A 16,227-nucleotide genomic window follows, 5' to 3' on the forward strand; every position below is an offset into this window, starting at 1 on the left:
CAGTAGCTCTAAAATTAAATACAATGATAATAATAATATTCATTAGTAAAAAATTTTATAATATTTTATAAATATTAATATATAATTAATTATTAATAATAGATTAAAAGAAATAAATATTGAAATCCATACTTTTTCCATATTGTAATTAACTTTTAACTACTGATTAAATTCAAAGAATCAATTTTGGTATATTTGTACTTTCTTCATTCTTTTACATCTATTATTGAGGATTTAATACTTTTTGTTCTTAACATCATGCAAGAAGATCTTATAATTTATTGAAATATTTGAAACTTGAATTGTATTTAAATGAGTCAAGCAACATTTTAATTATTTTATGGTATGATATATGGTAGGAAAGGATTAATAGAAGAATAATATGTATCATACTGCCTCATGAGCTTTCACATTAAGATTATTCGTAGATAAAGCAATATTTTTAATTTTCAAAAAATCTGAAAGTAAATTATGAACAATAAGCACTAATGTTTAAATCGGATTAATTGTTCAGTTTATTTAGCACAAACATCAAATTAGCAAGATCATTTTCAGTCATATCGAATATTAGTGAATGTAACGACCTAACTGGAAAATGTGTAGAGAAAGGATCTTCCACTCTGAAACCTAAGCGGATGTAAGAATACTACTTCTTTGAGAATTGTCAGTAATAAAATAAGAAGGTTGAATAACTGGGAAAACCATGAAACTGTGATAAAGCTAAAGCAATATGAATCTGCTATTTTTCTTTTTCTGAATAGCTCAGACTCCACTTTCTTCAAAGAGAAATTGGTGGCAAAATATCCATAAAGGAGCTTTATTTATCTGAAAATTGATTACGTGAGAAATCTATGCAAGCGCACATGACCGCACTGTTAACGATCATTTCTAAAATCGCTGCAATATCACATGTTAGGGCGTTAATAACTATTTAATTATTTAATTTAAGAAAAAAATTAAGTACACTACGTTTTAATAATGGGCGACTTACCGCCTCGATACGATGGTACTCTTCATCCGGAAGTATGGGTTCAGGACTTGCGTTTCTTTTGTGCTCTCCGGGGTATCCACGATCAAGCCACTGTTCTGAGTATTGCAATTCTAAGAATAGATCATAATATTCTAATCCCTAGAGACATCGACTCATTTAATTCGCTTGTCAGTGTTCTCAAAGACCATGTCACTCATTCTGTATTCCGTGCTGTTTCTCTTGAGAAACTTAATAAATTAAAATGTGAGAGTAATGGAGATATATCTAAATTTATTGCGAAGTTCACTTCCCTCAGTAGCAACGCAAACATCACCGACCAGGAAGAGAAAAAGAGTTACCTACTTCGAAACATGCCAAACGATATTGTTCGGGATGTCCTCAGGAGCCGAATTGAAAAATTAAATTCATTTGATAAGGTAATCGAAACTTTCAAAGACGTGATGCTTGAACATAGACGACAGGTTCGCTACGGCTCCAAAATTGCACTCAAACATGTTGTTACTGGACGTTTTTTGTCGTGTATAAAAGGTATGAGATATGATACCGGGTTCAAACAGCATATGGTTAGTACATAATGAAATGTCTATAGAAAATTACATTAATATACTTTTTTGGTTAATTAACTTGTTTCACGAAAAATCCAGGCATTTTGTAACAGTTGGCAACCAGATAAACTACAAGATCTTTGGATTGTAATCCCAGCTTGTGAACAACATGTCAAATCGGGCAATCCGGTACCATTCAATTCTGTTATTGGATTGAAACATCAACAGTCAGGTCTAAATCTGCATTCTCATGATATAGATTCACCACCAACTAAGTCACCAGTAACTAAACAACAAGAAGGTAAATAATCAACGAAAATTTTTCAGTGTGAAGTAAATTAATAAATGACGAGATGAAATTTTTATATTATAGTTACCTGTTATGGAAGAGTAATGGAATGGAATGGTCACGATGGCCCTCCAGACGTTAACGACAACTGGCTACTACAGCGCCATAGCACAACCTCCAATTATGACAATTCAGGATATTGGGAAGTTGGTGACATAATTAGTCTGCGACATACTAACACAAAAAGGTCGCTTTCGAGCCATGATTTCATGATGAATAATGGATTCCAAGAAGTCACTTGTCACGCCGATGGCCATGAAGAAAACCATAAGGTAAGGTTAAGTTTTAGTTATCCAATAATATATGATCAATTACGATAATTTGATCGTTTTTATTCATAGTGGTGCGTGGAAGTTCTTGAATAAAAATTATGAACATAATTCTCCCGTTTTTATATATTATTTTATAAGGAAAAAATATTAATGAAGTCATAAAGTTAAAAGAACAAAATACATTAGTATTTTGTACATAATTAAAATATGGATGACGAGCCAGATTAATTTCCTACTCATTGCGGTAACACCCATCATATTTTAATAACCATTGTTTGCTTTTGCGTAACAATTTGCCAGAGGTAAAAAGACAAATTAATATGCTTTCGGCTCGCAACTAAAAATTCTGTAGCAGTTTAAGTTAGATTTTAGCATTAAAAGTTTAATAATCAATATCGCATTTTCATTTACATAGAGTTTGAGAATAATTTTTATAGAAAAGAATAAAATATAACGTGAAAGTTTTTCTAAATTACATGTTTAACATGAAAATATAAATTATAACTTTCGAAACTGTTTAATTATTCATAAAATCAAAATTATTATTATTTATCCACAATTCATTCATTACAATGAATTTAATGACCTAGGATAGTAAGGAGATGCGTTTGCTTATTAATGTAAATATATTTAGCTTTTTATTATTTATTTAAAAATGATTTTATAAATAGGCTAATAATCGTTTTTGTTAATAAAAAATAAAAGTAAACCAACTTATTGGTAGAATCTTTTCTTTAAAAAAACATTTTATGGAAAAATTGAAAATTTGAAAATTTTCTTCTTTTACTCTTTTTTTAGACAGGTTCATATGTAGGTTGACTTCTAAATAAAAGAAAAAACGATTTTATCAATAATCGTTTTATTTACCAATAAAAAAAAAGATTTTATTGATAAAATGTATCGTTTTTCTCTAATTTTATATGTCATACTGTATTTTTGATCTTTACTCTCGCAAAAGTATCATTCTTGATAGACATGAGGTATTATTCTTGATAGATTTTACTGTAAAAATATATTATGCATATCAAGATTCTCCTGCATATCTATCAAGAATGATATTTTTGCATCGGCCTGACCGATCCTTAATTAAAGGCAATAATCAGTAGATTTTCAAAAAATCGATTTTTAACCTATTTCGATTTGTGATATTCACGGTCTATCAATGTTCTAAAAGACAACGAAAATTTGCTTTGTGACGAGAGTAGTAAACTAAGTTTTGTCCAAATAATGGAATTCATTGTATCCTTTCTCACAATGAGCCAGGAATTAAAATTTGGTGAATTGTTAATGACTTTGTAAGATGTTACATATTTGCTATATTAATAACAATTAAGGTAATTTATCATTTACAGAATACTATTATATGAATTTTTCGAATCAGTAATTATGAATAAATAAACTATTGAAAATCATAGTTTCGTCTTCCAGAACTTCTATTATTGGGTTCTAATCTCTGTTCTAGTTTTATTTATTTATGTTAATTTCTTAAACAATTATGCTAAACTAATTGTTAAATTTTTCTTAAACAATTATGCTAAACTAATTGTTAAATTTTATCACTATGCAAATTATTAACACTTTCACTATTAAATAAGCCTTTAAAAAATTTTCTACACTCTAAGCTTTAAATAATTGGTAAAAAGTATATTATTTAAGGTATAAAATTTTAACGTAATTTGGTTTGCTTTAATTACTAATGATAGGCCTTATGTAAAAATAGTGCAACATTTGATATGCTCTCAAGAAATCTTTATAATCTATCAAAGGCTTTATGCATATCACAAAGTTCATATTGCAATTTAAATTGTATTAAACTGCCTCACTATTAATTGTCAAAAAAACTGTTTGAACAAATCTGAAGTTTAATTACGAACAATTAACACTAACGTTCAAATAGAATTAAGTTTTCTGTTACTTCCTTTGCTTAGCTAAATCATCCTAAAATTATTAGAAAATTTAATGGCTCAGCGGGAAAATATTGTGAAAAACATTGCTATAAGATATAAGGATTTCGCTTTGGAATCCTCAGTGGATGTTGTTTATGTGGAAGAGATAGCAGAATATTTCATTCAGTTGAAAATTATTTTGGTAAAATAAGAAGGTTGACTAGCTAGGAAAACTGTGAAACTGAGATAAAGCTAAAGTACTACTTTTCTTTCTCTAATTCTTTCTTGTCTACTTCTATTGTAAAAGACTTATCTTACTTATCTCTGCATTCTTCAAGAAGAACTATTATTATCAATTAGTGTAATACGGTAGTAAAATTGCTTGTGTTGGCAAGAATATCTATAAAGGTACTTTATTTGTAACCATTTAAAATTAATGTCTGGAATTTAGATTCCACTTAAGTATAACAAGCTTTTAATAATGCGTAATATATGATTAGTTTTATATCATCGAACTTTATTAATATCAAGTTAGCATTATCTATAAAGCGTACTTTATTCGTAACCATTTAAAATTAATGTCTGGAATTTAGATTCCACTGGAAGTATAACAAGCTTTTAATAATGCATAATATATGATTAGTTTTATATCATCGAACTTTATTAATATCAAGTTAGCATTATGTAAGTCTATTTAAATTCTAAACATTAAATGCCTGCCTATATGATATATTTTTTCTACTGATTTGTGTAATATAAATTACTGCATTATCATATGTTAGAGCGTTAAGAACTATATAATTAAGAAAAATTTAGCCACATGAAGTTATAATAATGAATAGAGAATTTACCGCTTCGATATGATGAAACTATTCAGCCGGAAGTATGGGTTCAAGGCTTACATTTCTTTTGTGCTCTCTGGGGTATCCACGATAAAACCACTGTTCTCACTGGTTAAAATCAATTCTATCGGATACATATCAGGTACCTATATATTAGTGGCTAATCAGATAAACATCAGTATTTTTATATATCAGGTACCCGATAACTAAGCTATTAATCACTGATATTGTATATCGGGCATTAATCTATCTTACACATATCAGGTACCCAATATGTAAATTTTAATACGTAAGATTTTTATTTTGTATAACATATTGTATTATATATAATCCGTTTCAACTAAAATTTTTCATTTTTTAGATAACTTTTATAAATAATTTTCTAAGAAAGTTTAAAAGTCTATTTGAATAATATTTAATAGGGATTTTATTTAAGAAACTTTTAGATAGATTTTTTTTAAGAAATTTTTTAAGAGTCCGTTTGGAAAAATTATTTTTTTAACTAAGAGGATCATTTAGAGCATTTTTGATAGAGAATTTTTTAAAGATTTGTTTGGAGAGATTATTTTTGAGAATTTTTTAACTAAAAGGACCATTTGAAACATTTTTTGATAGAGAATTTTCTAAGAGTTCGTTTAGGAAAATTATTTTTTGTATTTTTTAATTAGGGGGATTGTTTAGGGCATTTTAGAATTTTCTAAGAATTCGTTTGGAGAGATTGTTTTTGAGAATTTTTTAACTAAAGGGAACGTTTGAAACATTATTGATAAAGAATTTTCTAAGAATTCATTTGGAAAATAGTTTTTTGAGAATTTTTTAACTAAAAGGATCATTTGGGCATTTTTTGATTAAGAATTTTCTAAGAGTTCGTTTAGGGAAATTATTTTTTGAATTTTTTGATTAAGGGGATCGTTTAGGGCATTTTTTGATTGAGAATTTTCTAAGAGTTCGTTTAGGAAGATTATTTTTGAGAATTTTTTAACTAAAAGGACCGTTAGAATATTTTTTAATAGAGAATTTTTTTAATAGAGAATTTTCTAAGAGTTTGTTTGGAAAAAATATTTTTTGAGAATTTTTTAACTGAAGGTAGTATCATTTGATAGAGAAATTTCTAAAAGTTCATTTAGAAAAATTATTTTTTGTATTTTTTAATTAAAGGAATCGCTTAGGACATTTTTGATAGAGAATTTTCTAATGATTTGTTTGGAGATATTGTTTTTGAGAATTTTTTAACTAAAAGGATCATTTATGACATTTTTTGATTGAGAATTTTCTAAGAGTTCGTTAGGAAAATTATTTTTTAAATTTTTTAATTAAGGGATCATTTAGGGGCGTGCCAGAAATTACGTGATTTAGTGGGTGGGTGGGGGTCAGGTCCTGCAATCAGGTGTCACAATATACCTTTTATGGTAATAGTATATTTTTTATAGTAAAAATATATAATTTGTTTATTAAGAAGCTTTTTTTGCAATTATCTCACCATCTAAAAGTCCAATTTTAATGAATTTTTTTTTGTTTTATAAAGTATAAAGAGAGCTACAAAATAAAAAAAAGTTTATGCAAATTGAATTATTGAATAGTAAAATAATTGTATTATAATATATATGTAATATATAGTAATTTATTTATTAAAAAGCTTTTTTGCAATTAACTTACTATATAGTAGTTCAATTTTAATGAATTTTTTTTTGTTTTGTAAAGCATAAAGAGGTCTACAAAACAAAAAAAAAAGTTTATGCAAATTGGATTATTGGATAGTGAAATAATTGTATTATAATATATATAATATATGGTAATTTATTTATTAACAAGCTTTTTGCAATTATTTCACCATCTAGCAGTCCAATTTCAATGAATTTTTTTTTATTTTATAAAGCATAAATGGGGCTGCAAAACAAAAAAAAGTTTATGCAAATTGGATTATTAGATAGCAAACTAATTGTATTATAATATATATATTAATATAATATATTACAGTTGTCCTCCCTTATAGTCATCTCCTGTATAATCACAACTCCCTTATAAGCACATTTACATTAATCCCAAGTTACTAATAAACTTATTAAAAAACCTTCCCTTTAATCACATCATATATAATTTTTATAGTCATACCATTTTTTTATGGTCCCGAAGGATGTGATTATATGGGAGGATGACTGTATATATTATATTGTATGTATTTTTTTAGCCAATCAGAATTTAATCACATGGTGGGTAGGGGGTCAGGTCTCTAATTGAGTATAATCATGTGATTTTTGGCACACCCCTTAAGGCATTTTTTAATTGAGAATTTTCTAAGAGTTCTTTTAGAGAAATTATTTTTTGAATTTTTTAATTAAGGAAATCGTTTAGGGCATTTTTTGATAGAGAATTTTCTAAGGATTCGTTTGGAGAGATTATTTTTGAGAATTTAATATATAAATTTTAAGTTTATAGTAAGTTTATTTAATATTTTTACAATTTTAACTAGCATAGTAGACATCTTTACTTTATCACAATTTTATCGATTATTTGTTGATCATTTATTCAATTTTATCACTTCATTATAATTATTTCAGTTGAAAATCCTATATAATAATAATTTTACAGACAATTTAACATTCATTTAAATTTATTGCATAGTAAATTTATCAAAAAAAATTCTTTAAACAGTTAATAAAGTTTTACAAATTTTGTCTATGTGTATTTTAATAATATTTATAAACATTTGCTCAATGATAACTTTTTGATTACCTAAAATTCTATATGATTATTTTAGCCATTGATTCTTGAATACCTAAATAATATATTTTAAAAATTTCAAGTTTCGCCCATAAATCTGTGGCTTCGTCCGAAGCTCCAAAGTCAAATTAGTAGATAGTCAGCAAATATAGGCAAATATCAAATTATTAAAATTTCAGTTTAAGATTAACTTTAACAATATAATTTTTTTTTATTTTTCATAAATTATACTACTAAAAAAATATTAGTATAGTTTTGCTAAGCATTTTATGGCTTTAACTATAGCTTTAAAATTAATGTGACATGATATATTATATGATCAACAAATTATCGGTAAAGTGATAAAAGCATGTATTTTAACCTGCTATTAATATTTTATAATTTTTCACGTATTATCATATAATATAATTAATATCTAAATTCTGAAATATATTTATTTATATGAATAAAATATTTAATAAAAAAATACTATATATTATCTAGACAATCATCGCCTTTATTAGCATTAGGATAGAACTTAATCAAAATTAAGAATAGTATGAATATAACTCCATCCAAAATGCTATTTTAATGCTAGTAAATAAAAGAGATGATCACTAAGGCAATGTTTACACTGGTCAGAATAGTCCATTTCGTCCAAATTTCAAATTGACGAATGTTGGACGAAAGTTGATCTAATTTTGGCCGATCATTGCCAAAAAATCGTCAAAATTATTATGGACGATTTGCACAGTTCGCCTGCCACTTGGCAATCACAAATCGGCAAAAATTCATTAAAAAATTGGAAATAAACTATTCGTCAACCTTTTACTAAACATTCATCCAAATTTCAAATTGCTAAATGTTAGACGAAATTAAGTCTAATTTTGTCTAATTGTTAATGATTTTTATGTATTTAGCTTATTTTTAATTTTGTAATAACAATCAATTAATTATATTTTATTATTTTGCTTTATTAATAAAATTACACATTAAAAATTATCATATTAAATAACTAATATCTACAGTATCTGTCTATTTACACCTACCATCCACCATCCACCATCTACCATTCACCATTCACCATTCACCATTCACCATCCATTGTCAACCATCGTCAACCACCATCAACCATCGTCCACATCTCATCTACTACCCATCATCCACCATCCAACAACTTACTCAGCAATCTGACAAAAATCCGAAAGAGAAACCTACAAAAAAAAAAATAAAGAAACGGTTAGTAAACCGTTATTATTTCAATAAAAAAAATTAAGTTTCGAAATATATTTCGAAACTTACCCAACCAAAAATCCGAAGTGGAAACCTACAAAAAAAAAGAAGAAACAATTAGTTAAAGTTTCTTCGATAAAAAAAAAAAATATGCTTCAAAATATGAAACTTACCCGATCCATTCAATATAAGTTCGAAGTGAAACCTACAAAAAAAAAAAGAAAAGAAATGATTAGTTTTTTATTAAAAAAGTTTCGAAAAGAAAGTGAAATTTTGAAACTCACCCATCCAAAGTCCAAGGATATCACAACTGACACCTACAAAGTAAAAAAATAAATAAATAAAATTAAAATTTTTTTTTTAAGTTTCGAAAAGTTAAACAAAGCTTTGAAACTCACTCGTATATCCAATACCCAAGAACCAAAGGCCGAAACCTACAAAAAAAATAAAAAAAAATTTTAAAAATAATTCTTTTAAAAAAAAAGTTGCGAAGTTTTTACTTCGAAACTCACCTGTACATCCAAAGCCCAAGAACCGAAAGCCGAAACCTACAAAATAAAAAGTAAAATTATTATTCTTTTTAAAGAGTTTCGATTCTTTTACTTCGAAACTCACCTAAATATCCAAACGCCCAAGAACCAAAAGAAATCTACAAAAAAAAAATTAAGTTAAAAAAAAATATTTCTTTTAGAATAAGTTTCGAAGTTTTACTTCGAAATTTACCCATATCCAATGCCCAAGAACCAAAGGCCGAACCTACAAAATAGAAGAAAAAAAATTTTTAAAAAAAATTAAAAAAAATATTTTTTTTTAAAAAAAGTTTCGAAGATTTTACTCCAAAACTCACCCGTATATTCAACATCCAAGAACCGAAGGCCAAACCTACAAAATGGAAGAAAAAAAATTAAAATAATTTTTCTCAAAAAAAGTTTCGAAGTTTTACTTCAAAACTTACCCACGAATAAAGAACTGAAAGCCGAAACCTACAAAATAAAAAAAAAAAATAAAAAAAAATTTAAAAAAAATAATTTATTTTAAAGAGTTTTGATTCCTTCACTTCGAAACTTACCTGTATATCCAAAGCCCAAGAACTGAAAGCCGAAACCTACAAAATAAAAGAAAAAAAAATCAAAAAAGATATAATAAAAATAAAAAACCAAGATTCGTATTTGTACTTACGAATCTTGGTTCATCTATTCGTCAGAAATCCACCCGACCTATAAAAAAAAAGAGAGGAACGGTTATTAGTAACCGTTCGTAATATTAAAATAAAAAAAAAACAAAACCAAGATTCGTATATACTTACGAATCTTGGTTTTTTCTGTACCTACAAAAAAAAAGAAATGATTAGTAAATCGTTCTTTAAAAAAAAGATAGTTTCAAAGAGATTCTTCAAAATTTACCTTTGGGATTCGGTATCCACGCCAGAACTGATATCCCTACAATAATATAAAAAAAAACGTTAGAAATTAACGTTTTTTTTATTAAAGTTTCGAAAATCTCGAAACTTATCTTGGGATTCGGTATTCATACCGGAACTGATTTCCTAAATAAAAATAATAAAAAAAAAACGTTTTTTATTAAAAAATGTTTCGTTTTTAAAGAAGTTTCGAAACATTTGTTTCAAAACTTACCTGGAATATCGGTATCCACGTTGGGCCGAATTCCTATATAAAAAAGTAAAAAAAAAACATTTTTTTAATATTAAAAAATGTTTTTAAAAGTTTCGAAACATTTGAAACTTATCTGAAATATCAGCGTCCACGTTGGAGCCGATTTCCTATACAAAAATGAAAAAAAAAACGTTTTTAATATTAAAAAACGTTTTTTTTTATAAAGTTTCAAATTTTTTTTTTGAAACTTATCTGGAACATCGGTATCCATACTGGAGCCAATTTTCTGCAAAAAAAAACAAAAAAAAATGTTTTTTTACGTTAAAACGTTTTTTTTTTAAGTAAGTTTCGAAATTTTTTGAAACTTTACCTAGGGAAACGGTATTCACGCCGGAACCAATTTCCTAAACAAAAAATATTTAAAAAAACGTTTTTTAGTTATAAAACGTTTATTTTTTTAAGAAAGTTTCAAAACTTTTCGAAACTTTACCTAGGGAAACGGTATCCACGCCGGAACCAATTCCCTAAACAAAAAATATTATAAAAAGACGTTTTTTAGTAAAAAATGATTTCTTTTAAGATAGTTTTGAAAATTTTTCGAAACTTCACCTAGGAAACGGTATCCACGCCGGACTAATTCCCTAAACAAAAAATATTTTAAAAAAGGCGTTTTTTAGTAAAAAACGTTTTTTTTTTAAGATAGTTTTGAAAATTTTTCAAAACTTTACCTGGAATATCGGTATTCACGCCGGAACCGATTTCCTATATAAAAAATATTAAAAAAAAAACATTTTTTTAGTATTAAAAACGTTTTATTAAAGAAAGTTTTGGAATTTTTTTTCGAAACTTTACCTGAAATATCGGTATCCACGCCAGAGCCGATTAAACAAAAAAACCATTTCGAGAAAAAAAGATTTTTTTTTCGAAATAGTTTAAACTATTATTAATAGTCTAAATTCGGTAATAGATCAACTAATTACTGTAACTAAGGTTGCTTGCCGAAACCTTCTTAATAACTGCTGAAACCTATACGGAAAATGCCGAAACTATATTAAATCATATTAAAAATCCTGCTGAAACTTTGCCGAAATGCCGAAACCCCCATTTGCCGAAACTGCCGAAACCCTGCCGAAACTATAGTAAACATATAGTAAAATCTTGCCGAAATTTATCGCAGGATTTTGGAGAGGTTTTGGCAAGCAACCTTAACTGTGACTGCTAAGGTTGCTTGCCGAAACCTAGGGGTTTAGGCAAGATGGCGTTTCGCCGAAAAGCGAAATTCTGCCGAAACTATATTAAAGTTATATTAAAAAACTGGCGAAACTTTGGAGAAAGGCGAAACTGCCGAAACTTATTATAAATGCCGAAACTGCCGAAACTCTGCCGAAACTATAATAAATCTATAGTAAAATTTTGACGAAACTAATCGTAGGATTTTGAAGAGGTTTAGACAAGCGCCTTAGTGTTTGCGAGATTTAGTACGTTGTATGTCACTGATCTGCTAAACTTTTGCCATTATTGATATTAATTAATTAAAAAATTGTTTAAAAATCGTCAAAAAAGTTTTTAAGTTGATTGTTTGTTATTAATAAAAATCAATAAAAAAAAATATTGGTCGATTTATGGATTTTTTTATGTTACAACTCAACCAAAAATCGACCTAAAATCGACCAGTTGATTTATGCCGAATTTTTTCTGATTTTTGTAATTAGCCGAATGTGTGACAAATCATGTGATCGATTTGCTGAATTGTTGCCGAAAGGTCTTATTGACGAAATAAATGATTTCGACCAGTGTTAAGCAATACCCTTTAATTTTTTTATTTGTTGCTGCTAATTACTAGTTGTTGATTCCAAAAATGATGATCTTTTAGAAATTATAGTATTAGCTAGAAAATGTACTAAGCTTTGACAATCCAGATATAAAAGATTCTTCAATATTTTCAATATTCTTATAGTCACAATATTCATAAAATCATCATTCAGCTCGTTATCATTTATGTTAAATAGCCACCTTTAATAAAGTTTTATTTAAAATAAATCTATAAATAATATTTGTTTTTGCATTTTTAACCAATTTAATTAATTGATTAATTAATTGATTAAATTATTCAGTTAAATTATTTGATTAACCGATTTTTGAGGTACCTTAATCAGTTAACTAACTTAATCAATTAATTAATCAATTAATCTTAATTGATTCTAATTTCTATTTAAGATTAAAACATTAAAATAATTTTAAAGTTAAGAAAATTTTTATTTCATACTGGGGGATACCAGTATCCTTTCCCAAATTTAAACTCCAATTTTTAAAATATTCAAATTCTGATTTAAAAATTCACTTTTTATTTACAAACTTTTTAAATAAATATTAATTAAGAATAAAAATGCAAATTGATAAAGCAACAAATGAAAAAATAATGAAACATAAATTTTTAGATTGTACTAATTATATGTTTGATTCAACCATTAAATTTTCTTGATCAAAATAAACATCGCCTTTTTTATTATTCTTTAAAAGACAATTTCGGGAGTCATGATACCAAGATTTGCATATGCCACATTGCCGCTTGTTCTTCTTTTTCAACCTTTCCACATTTTCATCTTGACTACTTGAATTAGCATATTTCTTGAAATGATTTTCAATAGATGATAGATACCTTTTATTTGCAGGTCAACTTTTACCTTTATGTCTAGCTAGATTTGATATCTTAGAAACATCAATTTCGTGTTCAATTTGTTCGTTATTTTCATTCTGTACAGACAATTGTTGTTTAATAAAGTCTTGCAAAAGCTCTTCAAAAACCTTATTTGAACCATTTGTAATCGCTAAATTCAAAGCTTTCTTGCAAAGTCCAAAACCATGTCCATAAAATTCTCTTTTTGAATTTAATTGCTTAGCAGATTTATTATAAACCATTACATTCAGATAAATTGATCTCATCTTCAAGTAGTAAATCAACTGATGGATTTTCAAAATCAAGAACATTGATCTCTTCAAACATCTAAAAAAATCAAAGCGTAAACAATTAGTAAACAATTCTCTAGCAAATATACCTAACCCTAACCCTAAGTAATTCCCTAACCAACGCTGAAGGATGCACCTGCCACATGCATACCTCATTATACATAAAAACTCATGTATAGGGTCAGAACTTCATATAAAATACATTAATACGCTTGGTTTAGTAATTCATTTTTAAAGGATCGAATAAAATGTTGTTCTTTCGGACTAATAAAATCTAAAAGATTTATGCCTTTCACAACTTTCAATAAAGGAAATAAAGTATAAACAATTCATAATTCGTTAATAATAATAAATTCATTAAATTCAAAATACAACAATAAGGGTAAAATCTTATCGATTCACTTCTCCACAAAATTATCTGTTCAAAATTTTTTTAATTTATTCAGATCAAATAATTGTTCATTAAATAAGATTTCAATTATCCTTGAACTCATATGACTTATCTATTCTAATTGGTTACAGTTTATACTCGTGTCCAGGAGTTATTCTTTACAATGGTTCCATTGTGGACAAATAAATACACAAAGTGCCTGCATTCAGTGTCAATCATTTGGATTGATCTTCACGTGACTTACTATGCTATTTTCTATTTGTCTAAAATACTAAGATACCTACATTCCATTACTAATTAATTTTCTATCAAGTTTGGATTACTACAACGCACCTAACCCTAACCCTAACTCTAAGTAATTCCCTAACCAACGCATCTAACCTAACCTAACCTTAACCCTAAATAATTTCCTAACCAACACACCTAACCTAACCCTAACCCTAAGTAATTCTCTAACCAATGCACCTAACCTAACCCTAACCCTAAGTAATTCTCTAACCAACGCACCTAACCTAACCTAACCCTAACCCTAAATAATTTCCTAACCAACGCACCTAACCAAACCCTAACCCTAAGTAATTCCCTAACTAACGCACCTAATCTAACCCTAACCTTAAGTAATTCCCTAACCAACGCACCTAACCTAATCTAACCCTAAGTAATTCCCTAACTAACTCACCTAACCTAATCCTAACCCTAAGTAATTCCCTAACCAACGCACCTAACCTAACCCTAATCCTAAGTAATTCCCTAACCAACGCATCTAACCTAACCCTAACCCTAAGTAATTCCTTAACTAACGCACCTAACCTAACCCTAACCCTAAGTAATTCTATAGCGTAACCCGCCAATCTCTCACTTAGTGTATAAAGATTATTAAATTTTACATTCAGGGAAAAGTTGTTCGTAAATTGTGTTTAAGTAAAATTTTTCACGTTCAGGAAAGTTCATAAAATTGTGTTTAAGTAAAATTTTCGTGTTCAGAAAAAGTTCATAAAATTGTGTTTAAGTGAAATATTTATTAAATAAGAAAGAGTATTTGTCAGAAAGTTCACATTTTAAATAAAAAGAAAAGTAGTTTTTACATAAAAAAAGTTTTGTTCGAGTATAAAAAGTATAAAAAGAGTTTATTGTATGTATTATAAATCAAAAAGTCTAAATTATAGTATTGTACAATGATTTTGTGTCACGATATTAGTATACAAATCACGTGTTTTGGGGTAGGATACTGGTATCTTCCGGTATAACGTACATTTTTGCTAAAGTTAATTATATTATAATGATAAGTTATTTTTATAGACTAAATATAATACAATTATAAAATAATAATAAAAGTATAATAAAAACATTTAATATAATAAATATATTTTAGTAGTATTTTAAAATTATTACAAAATCATTTTAAAAATTGGTTATTTTTAGTAAGGAATTTTACTTTTGTGAAATCTTTTTGAATTCTTCTACTAGATTTCAAGTTGTAACAGTTATATACTAGGTAGTAAGACTTTAAACTCTGCACTAGTATAAGATTTTTCCATTAGTTTTTTTTTTTTGAAAGCATTACAAAGGTCTCTTATTAAAATATAAGTTAAAGTAAAGATGGTACTCTTAGAAAGCAGACTTTTTTTTATTATCAGTTAACATATAAAGTATAGAAATGATAAATAAAGGCTTGGTATTTATTACCTTTTTTATTCAGTTTTTTTCTTAGAAGTTTTCTGAAATTATGACTTTTCTTTTATTTTTTTAGTTTTTTCTTTTTTTTTCTGAAATTTCAGCATTTTTACTTTTAGTTTTCTTTTGAATGATAAGCTGAGAATATTGGAATGTTAATCATCTGAACTGAAGATTTAGTATTACTTAACTTTTTTGAATTTACGTAGATTGGTTATTTTAGAAAAGCTGATAGGATTTGTAAATTTTAGTTTTTAATTTTTATTAATTCAAATTAATTAGCAGGAGTAATAATTACTGGTAACTGAAATTATAACAATTGACTAACATTAAAAAAATATAGTACCAGTAAAAATTAATAATCCTGGCTAATAGTAATAATTACTTCCAGTGATTTGAAGTAAAAATTTTAATTAATATTTAAAAATTTTTAAAAAATATTTTAAAATATATGATTATTAAATAAACTTTAATTACCGATCTGCATATGATCGATAGAATTTACATAGTAAAATGCAGCATTATATTAATTAATAAAAAAAATACTATTTGAAATTTCTGTTTTTCCAAGAAATAACAATGTCAAATATATACATAACTTTTAAAAAACTTGTTGCAACTGGTAGTTTGGTACTATTATATCAGAACTTCATTATTATGGTCATATTTATATGACTTATTTATTATTTTTTAAGAAAAAAATTTAATTCGTAATCCATGTACCAATCGGACCACCCCTTAAATCTGCATTTCCAATATAGGAA

The 16,227-nt window shown here is 26.8% G+C and overlaps 2 protein-coding genes across 2 annotated transcripts; one reads left to right on the forward strand and one right to left on the reverse strand.

Annotated features, from left to right (window-relative positions):
• Nucleotides 1-963: 963 nt before the first annotated feature.
• On the forward strand, nucleotides 964-2,990 carry OCT59_004038 (uncharacterized protein). The gene is made up of 4 exons (XM_025309628.2): nucleotides 964-1,554; nucleotides 1,636-1,837; nucleotides 1,910-2,157; nucleotides 2,227-2,990. The coding sequence occupies exons 1-4, from the start codon at nucleotides 979-981 to the stop codon at nucleotides 2,248-2,250; spliced, it is 1,050 nt and encodes a 349-aa protein (XP_025166923.2). The 5' UTR covers nucleotides 964-978; the 3' UTR covers nucleotides 2,251-2,990.
• A 10,114-nt stretch (nucleotides 2,991-13,104) lies between these two features.
• On the reverse strand, nucleotides 13,105-13,374 carry OCT59_004039 (uncharacterized protein; the record flags this gene model as incomplete). The annotated part of the gene is made up of 1 exon (XM_025328383.2): nucleotides 13,105-13,374. The coding sequence occupies one exon, from the start codon at nucleotides 13,372-13,374 to the stop codon at nucleotides 13,105-13,107; it is 270 nt and encodes an 89-aa protein (XP_025166921.2).
• Nucleotides 13,375-16,227: the final 2,853 nt, after the last annotated feature.

The sequence above is a fragment of the Rhizophagus irregularis genome, chromosome 12 (assembly GCF_026210795.1).
Source record: "Rhizophagus irregularis chromosome 12, complete sequence".
NCBI classification, from domain to species: Eukaryota; Fungi; Glomeromycota; class Glomeromycetes; order Glomerales; family Glomeraceae; genus Rhizophagus; species Rhizophagus irregularis.